Source organism: Triturus cristatus, chromosome 3_2 (genome assembly GCF_964204655.1).
Source record: "Triturus cristatus chromosome 3_2, aTriCri1.1, whole genome shotgun sequence".
In the NCBI taxonomy this organism is placed as follows: domain Eukaryota; kingdom Metazoa; phylum Chordata; class Amphibia; order Caudata; family Salamandridae; genus Triturus; species Triturus cristatus.
Window position 1 is genome coordinate 682347781 of NC_140584.1, and position 12794 is coordinate 682360574.

The 12794-nt window shown below is 40.9% G+C and overlaps 1 protein-coding gene across 1 annotated transcript in view; it reads left to right on the top strand.

The window, feature by feature from the left end:
* Nucleotides 1–12794, top strand: part of CALCRL (calcitonin receptor like receptor) — a 321773-nt gene that overhangs the window by 138062 nt on the left and 170917 nt on the right. Inside the window, exon 3 of the mRNA XM_085648706.1 lies at nt 4013–4166. Within this exon, the coding sequence (XP_085504832.1) occupies nt 4013–4166 (154 nt within the window). The remainder of the gene's footprint in view (nt 1–4012; nt 4167–12794) is intronic.

The window sequence follows — 12794 nt, forward strand, 5'->3', positions numbered from 1 at the left end:
GCAGAAAAAAGTTACATACTCAACATACGTACTGTTTGGAATCTTTGTGCAACCCCTGAACCTTTGCCTATACAACTCAGGGGTCAACCCATACCTAGACATCAAAGCCTCCTTCATATGGGTATAAGAATTATAAACATCTGAAGGCAAGTCTAGCAGTGTGTCCCGCCCCTCACTAAGGAACCGTCCCCACAACCCCGCTCCCCAATCCTTCTCAGGGACCCGGTGGGAAGACATGGCTACCTCATAGGCCTTGAACCACTGCCCTATGTCATCATTTTTAAAGAATTCCTTTACCACATCTTTTGGTATGTACACCCTTGATTCTACCTGTACTGACGGTGTGCTGCCACCAGAGGGAGTAAGCTCTAAACTCTTGGATTTTTCTCTCTTCCAGAGCCAGCTTTTTGATTTCCAGCTCCAGTTGCCCATTCAATTTGAGCTTTGCCATCTCCATTTCATGCATCCTGGTTTCTTTTCTGTCTGCCAACTCTTCTGGTGACAGGCCTCTGCCAAAGCTATGGACGCTTTCTGCTTGTTCAATTACCACCACATCCTCAGGTGACCTTGACTCAATCCAGGCTCTCAGCGCCTTGTGGAATTGGGCCTTGTTTTTGCACCCATACTGGGAAACTCCAAACTTTTTGCAGAAGCCCTTCAGCTGGGCTAATGAGTAGTCCTCTAATTTTTCCTCTTCCCATTCTGCTCCTTCAATGTCAGAGACTACAGATGCTGCCCTTTCCCCATTGACTGAACCAGGCATGACTTTAAAAAAATGGAGATTTCTTGGCAACCCAAAATCAAAAAGTATGTAGCTGCGTTATGGTCTGAACTCACTAAGTGGTGTTCACCAATCGCTGTACATGAACCACAAATGCAAATTCAGGATCCTCACCGCTGACCACCAATGTTAGATTTGGGAGTCCCTGGTTGGCACAGGTAGGTACTTGTGACAAGCAGGGACCCTCTCCTCTAGTCAGGGTAAGGGGGGTACACTCCTAAAATAACCCCTGCTCACCCTCTAGATAGCTTGGCGTGAGCAGACAAGGCTTATCTCAGAGCGTTATAGGTTAAGCATTTGTGAACATATACAGTAACTCAGTGACAACACCACAAATGGACACCACACTAGATTTATATTAAAAATAGTGATCTTTTATATAAAGACTTAGCACAAGACCAAATAACGACAAAAATGACATACACAGTTCAAGAATATGATTTCAGAAAGAGTTCTTACGTTAGCGACAAAATCATTCACCTTAGCATCAGTTTTAACCCACAGTTCCTGGTGATGCGATAAAAGTTATTTGCGGCGTTCCAGCGTTGAAAATCAAGGCGTAGCTTATCCGGTAGAAATTTACTCGCTAAGGCATGATGCGACAAAATTCGTCCCGCTAACGAGCGGGGCGATAATACCACCAGCGATTATCTTGTTTGGGTCTGCGACGATTTTCGCAGCGATAAAATTACTCACGCTAACGAGCTGTGCGATGATCTTGGCTTGGTCTGCGACGATTTCACACAGCAGCGGCAGGCTCTGCGACGAAGTTTGCAGCGATAGAATTCTTCCCGCTAACAGGCGGAGCGGGGATCTTGGCTGGATGTGCGGCGATGTCCGCAGCGATTAAATTCGGCCCTCTAACGAGCGGGCGATGATTTTTCCAGCGCTGATCTGGCTCAGCGGCAGCAGGCTCTGCGACGATGTTCGCAGCGATCGAATTCTGCCCGCTAACAGGCGGAGCGGGGGTCTGGCCTGGTGGCGATCAATTTCGGCCCGCTAACGAGCAGGGGCGACGATTTTCCCAGCGCTGATCGTGCTCAGCGGCAGCAGGCTCTGCGGCGATTTCCTCAGCGATAAAATTCTGCACGCTAACGAGCGGTGCGACTGAAATTTTCTCACTAAGGCGGCTGTGCGTGAAAAAGTGGAGATCTTTGGTTTCTTTCTTCTTGGCCAGCTTCCCAACAGCAGGCACAGCTCCCAGAGGCCCCACAACTGGTTCCAGCACTCTAGGAGGGGCAGAGCTCACAGAGCAGAGTTCAGGGGGAAGCTGGGGGTGAAGTCCTTTTGTTCCTGGGACTTCTTAACAGGAGGCCAGCTCTACTCAGGCCCTTGGAGATCTTTTAAGCACAAGTTGAAATAAAGTCTTTGTAGTCTTTCTCCTCTCCTTCAGCAGCAAGGCAACTACTCCAGGCCAGTCCCCCAGGTCAGGGACAGTACTCCTCCTTACAGCTTTCCCAGTTCCTTCTCCTCAGGCAAAGGTTCTTCTTGTCAAGCAGGATCTAATTTCTTGGGAGCAGTGTCCCAATACTTATACCCCTAATTACTTTGTTCCTCTGGGGTAGAGGGACCTTTGCCCAGCCAGAACCAGTTCCTGAGCACTTTGTTGACATGTCTCTGACTTTCCATTCAGGGTGCAGGGCAGAGACATCAACCGCTCCACAGGAGGTGGAGCCAGCATTGTGGTGGCAGAGCACAGCCCTATTCAGAGTCCAGGTGCACTCCTCCCACCCATCTGGATGTCAATCTTTCTATTCACCACCAGGCTACCTAGCCCTGCCCCTGGAATTCCCCAGCCCTGTCACCTACAGAAAACAGACAGCAGATACACATCATAGCAGAGGCGGGCTGAAATGGTTCGGCAAGCAAATACCAGCTTTCTAAAAGTGGTATTTGCAAACACAGAATATTAAAATAAACTTTACTAAAATATGTATTTTATTATTCTGAGTTCAGGCATACTAAACTCAAATTTCTACCATGTTCCCTGGGTCTGTTAAGATCATAGAATGTAACAATTCTAACAGCCCATTCTGGCCTATGAGAACAGGTAGCCTTGCAATAGTGAAAAACGAAAATGCCTGTAATTCACAATTAGGACATGCCACACACATCAGGGCTTGTCCTACCTTATGCATACAATGCACCCTGCCCTTGGGCCTACCATAGGGGTGACTCACATGAAGTAAAGGGAAGGTTTAGGGACTGGCAAGTGGGTGCACTTGCCCAGTCAGCATGACAGTACCAGACTGCACGCAGGTTCTGCAATGGCAGACCTTAGACACATTTTACAAGGCTGCTTCTGTGGGTGGCACAACCAATGCTGCAAGCCCACTAGCAGCATTTGGATTTACAAGCCCTGGGCACTCCTGGTGCACTTTACTGGGGACTGAAAGTAAACCAAATAAGCCAATCATGGAATCCAACCAACAAATACATTTTATACAGGGAGCACTTGCACTGTGGCACTGGTTGGCAGTGGCACAGTGCTCTGAGCAGCTAACACCAACAAAACACATGAGGCACAGCAACAAAAAGTGGAAGGGAGACTCACGCCAAGGTGCCAGGTCTAACACTTGTCAATCAACGCAAGCTTTAACCTCATACAGTATAGTATCATACATATTACTAACATTTTCCCCCAAACAGCTACATGCTATGTATCCAGCAAGGGGCCCGTGTTTTGTGCGATGTAAGATTGTAAGGGTAGACTTTTCCCATGTGGTGTAGCACTGCCCTGTTATTACAACATTTTAGGTAGAGATGTTAGAACAGCTCAACAGGGCTACAGGCTGGATGGTCTCCTTAATGATTAAACAATGCCAATTGGGTTTGCTCCCCGAAAAGAAAAAAAAGAAAATGTAATAGAATATTCATGATGCTTGGCTTGGCCCTAGCTCAGAGACATATTGCCATCAGATGGCTGGGTCTGCTAATGGAAAGGGCGGGAGCGGAGGAGGTACACATGAGAAAAGCGAGGTGTGATGAGAAACGGGCTGCATCTCAAATGCCATTACCACATTGCGAAACTAATGACATATTGCTTGCGATATTAAATCTCTGACAGCAAACTGTCCCTGGTGTAGGTGTAAAACCAATGAAGTATTAGAATTGTGTTCTAAATATCCAGTGTTGCCCATCCTGCAGTTCTAATACCTTCCTGTGTTCAGTATTGAGACATATTGAGTGGAGACCTTAATGGTGATTTGTTTTTAACCCTTCTGTGCCCAGATCTTGGTTTCAGCCATACCGGAACCCGAGGAATCCGAAATGGAGTACGAAGAGGATACTTTCATTCACTTGACAGTCACTCGCAGTAAGGTCATGACAGCTCAGTTCGAGTGCTATCAAAAGATTATGCATGAACCTCCTAAAATAAATAAAGGTAAGAAACAGGGATTCCGCATTTCAGCTCTCTGGTAATATGTACAAGTGCTGCATGCATAAATAATTGATACCACAAAGTAGAATTGGTGTTTTATGCCTCTTCTATGTGAACTGGCTCCCTTCTTTATTTTTAGGAATAAATCCGAAATCTCGCAAGTGGAATAATGTATTTTTCAAGTTTTAATCCCAGTTCTTCGGTTGCATCCGATTACCAGCATTTTAGGGAAGCATTAATGACTTAATTGGAGATTACTCAGTTGAACCAGCCATCATCTCCGAGCCTTTCCTTTTGTATAATTGTTTTTTATGAATTCTATTTAATTATATTAGCTCCCATATCATTAACACGGATAGCACATTGTGAACGGGGGGCCACGTGCCACAGATGTGAATGGCCACGGGAAAGCATACATTGTGGTGCGGGAGGACCCTACTTTGCAGTGGCGCGAGCCCCAGGCTGGCTGTATCACAGCAAGCAATGCAAGGGAAAGTAGCCTACGGCATATCAGCCTGCATGGCAGGGCCCATCCTGACTAACAAAAAATCAAGAAACTAGATTCGCTTCGAGATATTCATGCACACGAGCACGGCAAAACGACTCCTCCGCCGAGCACAACCACCAACGTTTGCAAATCTGAACTAAAGAAAACAAGGAAGGGGACTTAACTAGAGGCAGAGCAGCATCTGTCTCGAAGCCTTCCTCATGGGAAACTGACGAACACGACTTCGGGTGAGGGGTCAGATATTTATATCTCAAGGCTCGGGGTGGGGACAAACATTTTGTTTAATTTAAAGGGCTGGCACAGTTGCCTGTTTCCTGCAAATGACTCCCTTTTATAATATAAGGAGCGCGACCAGAACGAGGGACAACGTGTTAGTGCAAATCAGCTTGTTCTTTCCATGGCTGGCTGCCAAAAATGGCATTCTAGCTGGATCTGTTCTTCAGGGCACAGTGGACCAAGTCAAGCAATGCAGCAGTCTGATTGTACACAAACACATACTCAGTCCCCTATGCTCACATATCATAATGTTTGAATTCACAGAAATTTATGGGATAAATTATTTGTGCTCAAGGAAAAATTCAAGTTGGGCAACATGCACTAAAGCTGTATTTATCATTCAGGATACATGCACATAAAATACAATATTAACACAGTGAAAATAGCATATTACTATGTAGTCGTTAGACCATGGTTCTAGGGGGTGCCCCCAAAGAATGTATTCGTTGCCAGGGATGTTATTTCAGCATATTTTATCTGACCCAAAAAGCTGGTTTCAATGTGTCAGAGTGGTTACACGCGTACAATGGGCTGCCTGCAGACACTCTATAAGGTTAAAAAAAAAAAAATAACCTTTGTTATTTGATTTTACACTAGCTGTGCAGCAACAAGTCAATTTATTAATAAGATCTCACAAATATTATGTAAAGCTCCCATGAAAAGTTGACCGCTTACTTTCCAAACAATACATTAAAGGATTCACTTGTGGTGCATTGTCGCTTGTTGTACTCTGCAGTGCAGTACGAGCCGCACCGTCCGGCCCTGCTGGTGTTCCACCTCACTGGGAAATGGACAACGTGGGTCATTGAAAGGTTAGTTGGTTCTTATGTGCCGCCTGTGGAGTTAGTACAATGTTCTCCTCCCATTGATATGAGTTTTTAGCTCCACTGTTATAAGGATGCACCAAAGACAGCAAAGATGTGATGGTTTTAAAGATTTTGACCATGTGTCCACTTTAAAAATAACACTGTTTATTGAAAGCACCCAAGGGTGAAAAACATCGCTAATTTCAACAGTGTACCTGCATATCACTGAAAGCCTTTTTTCCCCCTAATTCTAGACAGCACTCCCTTTCTAATCCCTCTGGGCACTGGTGGTTTTGGTGACCCTCCAAAATTTCGTTAAATAGCTGATGATACAATTACTTTTGCCATTGAAATAAAAAAAACGAATTTTATGGTCCTGCAGGAGTCTTTGTTGGAAATTAAACACAAGACTTTTTCTGAGCCCAGGTCACAGAGGCTGTTTTGCTTGGAAATTCCACTTATTTGAGCCCTCAAATTCGAAGACGTGAATGTATAATAGTGCCATCATTCTATCATACATACTAAATAGTACACATAGTTAAATGTTGGACTTATGCCAGCCATTTGGTTGTTAGTTACCATCTGTTGGATAACATGTAGCCTGCTTCAGTTTCAACTCTCACCTGTCTGCTGAATGCATGCATCCAAATCCTATTTTTACAGACTCACTATTGATTGTGCTAATGAATGCCTTCCTGCTAGTCCAGAGCCAGAGCTGATGACCTCCCATTGTTTAATCCTTAAACTTGCAAGATATAGTTTTACTTTGTGGGGTTTGGTACTCTAACACGGTCTCTGAGCTCTGGCCACACCCATTCCATATTCTATTTTTTCCCTTCTGTCTCCATGGTATTTAGACAAAATATTGAGTTATAAATATAGGGATACGGAAATATCAGAAAAAAATATTGTGATACAAAAATATCATGGTGCAGACATATCGTTGTCTAGAATTTAAATTTTTTCAGGAAAGTGATATCGTTGTTAAGAATATCATTGTTGTTAATATCGTTTTCAATAATTTAGTTGTAAAACATATTGTTTTTAATTATCTTAATGTGTTTTAGCCCATATATTAATTGTATGTGTAATATTGTTTGTATAATTGTTAGTAATATTTTTAAATATAGTTTGTAATTTTAAGTGATTTATCATTTTTGTATTTAATTGCTAATAATAATTTATAGTGTAGTGGGTTGCTAGGTTTGTAGGGGTATAAAGTGGGAAGTTAATTAAGTAATACTTCATTAACTATTAATTTATTAATAATTTAATGGAATGTTAGTTATGTAAAGTTTGTAATAATTTAGTTTTTTAGTTATATTTTAGATGTGGGTTGCTGGGTTTGTGGGGGTATAGGGTGGGAAGTTAATTAACATATAATTAACAATTAAATAATAATGTATTAATCATTTAGTTGATTATTATGTAAATTGTGTATTAATTATATTTTTTAGTTATATTAGGTGTGAGGTGCTAGGTTCTGAGGGTATAGAGTAGGAAGTTAAGTAAGTAATAATTAACAATGTATTATTAATTTATTAATAATGTAATTGATTATTAATTATGTAAATTGTGTAATAACTTTATATTTCAGTTATATTTTAGGTGTAGGCTGTTGGGTTTGTAGGGATATAGGATGGGAAGTTAAGTAATAATTATCAATTATTTATTTATTAATATATATTTGATTGATAATTATGTATGTACATTATATAATACTGATTTACTTTAATTATATTTTAGTCGCGGGTTGTTTGATTTGTAAGGTTATAGGGTGGGACATTAAGTAATAATGAATAAATAATTATTAATTAATTAGTTAATTATCAACTATGTAAATTGTGTTAGTTATATTAAAGTGTGGGCTGATAGGTTTATAGGGGTATAGTGTGGGAACTTAACTAAGTAATAAATAAAAAAAAATGAAATTGATTATTATTTATTAAATTGTATAATAATAATGTAGAGTGTTTATTTTTACATTTATATATATATATTTTTTTTGAGTTAATAATATTCAGATTAAGAGTTTTATATGTGTTCTAAATTAATTGGGTTATTAAAATATGTTATGTGTTTGAAGTGAAGTACTTTACCTACTGTCGCTTAGACTAGAGTGGGAATAGTAAATGTAACCACTCTGAAGTCCAATGCTTTCCCTACTTTAGCACAGGCTGGAGTACAAATTGTACATTTAATATCTCCGAAGTCCAATGCTTTCACTACTGTTGCATAGACTGGGGTGGGAATAGTAAATCTTACCCCTCAGAAGTCCAACGTTTTCCCTACTGTTGCACAGAGTGGAGTGGGAATAGTAAATCTTACCATCTACAGTCCAACCGTTTCTCTTGTGTTGCACAGACTGGAGTGGAAACAGTAAATCTTACCCCTTCAAAGTGTGACACTTTTCCTATTGTTGCACAGACTGGAGTGGTAACAGCAGATTTAATCCCTTCAAAGTCCAATGGTTTCACTACTGTTGCACAGACTGGAGTGGGAATAGTAACTCTTACCCCTCCGAAGTTCAACACTTACTATACTTTTGAACAGACTGGAGTTGAAATCTAACCCCTCCAAAGTCCAACACTTTTCTTACTGTTCTGCTGTTTGGAGTGAGATTAGTAAATGTAAACACTCTGAAGTCCAATGCTTTCCCTACTGTTGAACTGCCTGGATGTGGAATATTAAATCTTACCCCTCCTAAGTCCAATACTTTACTTACTGTTGACCTGTTTGGAGTGGAAAGAGTAAATTTAACCCCTCCGAAAGCCTACGCTTTCCCTATTGTTGCATACACTTGAGTGGGAATAGTATAGCTATTAGTTCCAGACTCCAATCATTTTCTTATTGTTTAAACATATCGATTAATATTATTTGTTTTTAAATTTTTATAATATTTTTAGTAAATGTATTTTTTTGGATTGGATTTTTTATTTATTTGGTAATTTATTTAATGTTTTGCTATTGATTTGTTAATATTTTGCATGTTTCATATTTATACGTGTGTGTGTGTGTGTGTGTTTATATAGGTTTATATTTATATATAGAATTCAATATTATTTAAATGTATTTAAGTTCCATTATATTAATGTTATATATTAAAATATTAAAGATGTGCTATTTTAAACTATACATATATGAAAAAACTATATTTTTGTATGTTTTTAACGATATTAGTGTGAAACGATATTCAATTTATTATATTTTAGCACTTACCATTATATGCATAGGGACACAATATCTTTGTAAACAACATTTTTGACACGATGTTTTAGTAACACCAAATTGTTGTTTTCGATATTCTCTCAGGGATCTGTCTCCATGCTCTCTTTGGTCTCCTTGAAATCCCTTAATTAATCGCAGGAATAAAATTAAGCAACCCACACCTATACCATCCACACCTCCCAGTGCCTGCTACTTCCCTCTACCAGTCATGTAATTCTCCCCAACTTAGCATACGCTCTTCCAAGATGTTGATTATCACTCTAGTCCCTTTGTAGTCTTCAGCATGCTGGACCACTGCAACAGCCCCCACACTACTTCTGCAACGTGTAGCACAAGTCTTTGTTGCAGTGCTCAAAACTGTACCCAGCTGCACTATCCCTGAAGCTGCTGCACCAGAATCTATGAATCTGCGGGGAAAATTACATTGTTTTTTTTGGGGGGTTCTAACACTCCCCTTGTACCAAAGTCATTTTAAGACCATTTGCTGCTACCTGCCGCCATTTGTGATGGGGCAACAAGGCCTTTATGAAACACCAGCTTTGCACTTTACCTAGACCATCTCCTTTAAATGCCATGCTGCACACATCACAAATCCAGCATCACTTACTACTCATGATCCACACAGGGTCAAGCTTCCGTTCATTTATCTTCCACCCCCTCGGATCTGCTAGCTCCCCTGTGCACTTTTAAAATGGCCTGCATACATCACCTTCTTTAAATAGGAATGCATCTTTCTCTACTAAAAAGCTCAGCAGCATCAGTAGTGTGAAGCGTACCATGATCACTTTATTGACCCTACTTGTGAGTGTTGTAATCAACTGTTAATGTCTCATTCGCCTCAGTTTATCCCACACTCTTATTTTTGTTGTTATGCAGATCGACGTTATTACAATACATATAACTTTATGTACTTCCCATTACCAGAACTTATGCCTATGAAGGTTAACAAAGACTCAACAGTCGCACTTTCAAATTTGGTGTGTACATTCTGTAGACAGCCGCTGTGTGATATACTTCCCTCTGGCTCATGTGCAAAAGCCCTATCTTTGTTCATTAGTGAGTCTGTGTACCACATTGGTTCCATATTAGGTCTTGTACTTTTGCTATAACTTGGGCACCACCGGGTGTAAGTCATGATCACCTGTCTTTCTTGGATACATCAAGCTACCTTTATGTTGTAGCTTCCCCTTTTAATAGAGTGTTCTCTGTAAAAGAAAGGTACTATGTCAGACTGGAATGCTCCTACCGCAGTTGTTCAGTTGCTGCTGGAGTGTCCGGTCTGGCTGTCTGGTGGGAGAGAGACCGTTGGCAAGGTATATGTTGCTAAGAGTGGTGACAATCTTCTAGGTTGGCGTCACCAACGAGATCTTGGGATCGTTCTTAATCCCAATGCTCCTGACCAGGTGATGTTACTCTCACCCCATAGTGATCATCAAGACATCACTGAAAAATATCCTGAAAATCTTGGTCTCCTTAAAGGGTTTAAACTCAAGATTATTCTAAAAGACAGTGCAACTCCTGTGGTACATAAAGTTAGAAAAGTTCCTATTCACATGATTAAGCCATTAATAAAAGAACTTGATAGGTTACTTACTTTGGGTGTCCTAGAAGAGATTGAATCCTCGGAGTGGTTGGCCCCCATAGCTTTGACCCCCAAGGACAAGGGCACCAAGATTAGGATGTGAGTAGACTTGAGAAGTCTTAACAACTGTATTTGGGTCGACAGGCAACCTTTGCCTAACATCAATGAGGCTCTCACAAAGTTAGGAGGTGCTTGTCTTTTCAGCGTCATGGATTTATCCTCAGCCTACTATCAGGTCATGCTGCATGAAGACTCTAGAGCACTCACTTATCAGTCCCAAAATTGACCTTGTGGAAGCAATTTTGCAAGCCCCAGCTCCCACGAACAAGGATCAGGTTAGATCTTTCCTTGGTTTTTCCGAGTTTTACTCCAAATTCATTTACAATTTTGCTTGTGTTGTGTAACCTTTAAGGTTGTTACTTAAAAAGGGAAATGACTTTAAAAGGTACTGAAGAACGTTATTCTGTGATTGAGTGCGAGACATTGGCTTGCTCGTGGGCCATCAACCACTTCAGATTCTACTTGTGGGGGTTACCGTTTTTGGTCCGCACTGACCATAAACCCCTTGTACATATGTTTGCGTGCAGGAATGGTGAAAGCACTACTCCCAGGATCAAAAGGTGGATAGAGGGGCTTTGGGAGTATAATATTACAATTGAATATTTGCCTGGTCTTAGGAATGTTCCTGCAGATTTCCTATGCAGAATGCCTATTGATAAGAATGTGTTTTTTCAGTCTAACCATGCTGTGTCTTGGGTGAGAGAATGTGCTCTCAATAAGCAAGAATGGGAAGCTGGCGCTGTTTGTAATGGTTCCAGATGCCTCTTATTGGATTTTGTTGTTAATGGATGGTCTACTTTGTATGATGTTCCAGCTGTTGCAAAACCTTATTGGAATGTTCGTGATGAGCTGAACATTGTGGATGGTGAGCTTTTTAGGGGTGATAGGTTGATTCCTCCTTCTTCTCTTAGAGACAAGATTATCAATTTAGCACATGAGGGTCATTTGGTTCGTAGTTTGACCAAAGCAAGAGTCAGAGAATCTTACTGGTGGCCTGAGCTTGACAAAAATGTTGAAGAGGTTGTCAGAGATTGCACCATTTGTGCTGCAAATGACAAGTCCAGGAATGTCTGCACAGCACCGCTTTCACCTGTGGCTCTTTCAGAGTGACCTTGGTCTAAATTGGCTATTGATATTGTAGGGCCCATTGAGGTGCTAGCCCCCACGGAAAGATTTGTTGTAGTTTTAGTTGATTACACTTCCAAATGGATTTCTGCATGCTGCATTGAGTTCTGTTTTTACCAAGAACACTATTGAATTTTTGAAAGATGCATTTGTTTCTGAAGGTATTCCTGATATTTTGGTTTCTGATAACGGCATAAAATTTACCTCTCAGATTATTGAAAGATCTTTCCATTGCTCATCATCGCATGGCTCTCTACTCACCTCAGGCTAATGGTTTAGTGGAGAGTATAAACCAACTTGTCAGAGCCTGTGTCCAAACTGCCATTGATTCTGGTGTTCCTCTTAAGGGTGTACTTAGAGAGAAAATGTGGGCACACAGGAACACCCCAAACAGTGTTACGGGTTGTTCTCCTTTTCGGAAACTCCGGGGAAGGACAGCTGGTTCAAAACTCAACCCTGTGTGGTTGAGTATTAAAGACAATGAACAATGTTGTCGATGATTGCAGAGTTAGGAGATATCAAGAAGGTTACAAACAAAGATTTGATACCCCTATGTGTGTGCGCAAGTGTGAATGGAAGGTTGGTGATCTTGTTTTTATAAAAAAAAGCTGTGTGGTCTCCCAAAGGTGAGACCAAGTTCTTTTGTCCAAAACGCATCATTAAGGTGATGAAAAATGTTGTAATGCTTGATGGAGGTGATATTTGGAACATGTCCCGACTTTCCAAATGTGGAAATGGGAGTGGTATTTCCCATCAGAGTCCAGATGTGACTCATGCTGTTCCTCCTGTGGGTCAGTTATTTGCTTTATGAAGGGAAGATGTGTTGTAGCTTCCCCTTTTAATAGAGTGTTCTCTTTAAAAGAATGTTACTATGTCAGACTGGAATGCTCCTACCGCAGTTGTTCAGTTGTTCAGTTGCTGCTGGAGGGTCCAGTCTGGCTGTCTGGTGGATGTAATAATAAACTCATCTTGAAGTTACGTAGATGTTTCCTCATTATATTATTTTGAAGAGAAGACAATAACTTTTTGTTTTTTACTAGTAATAG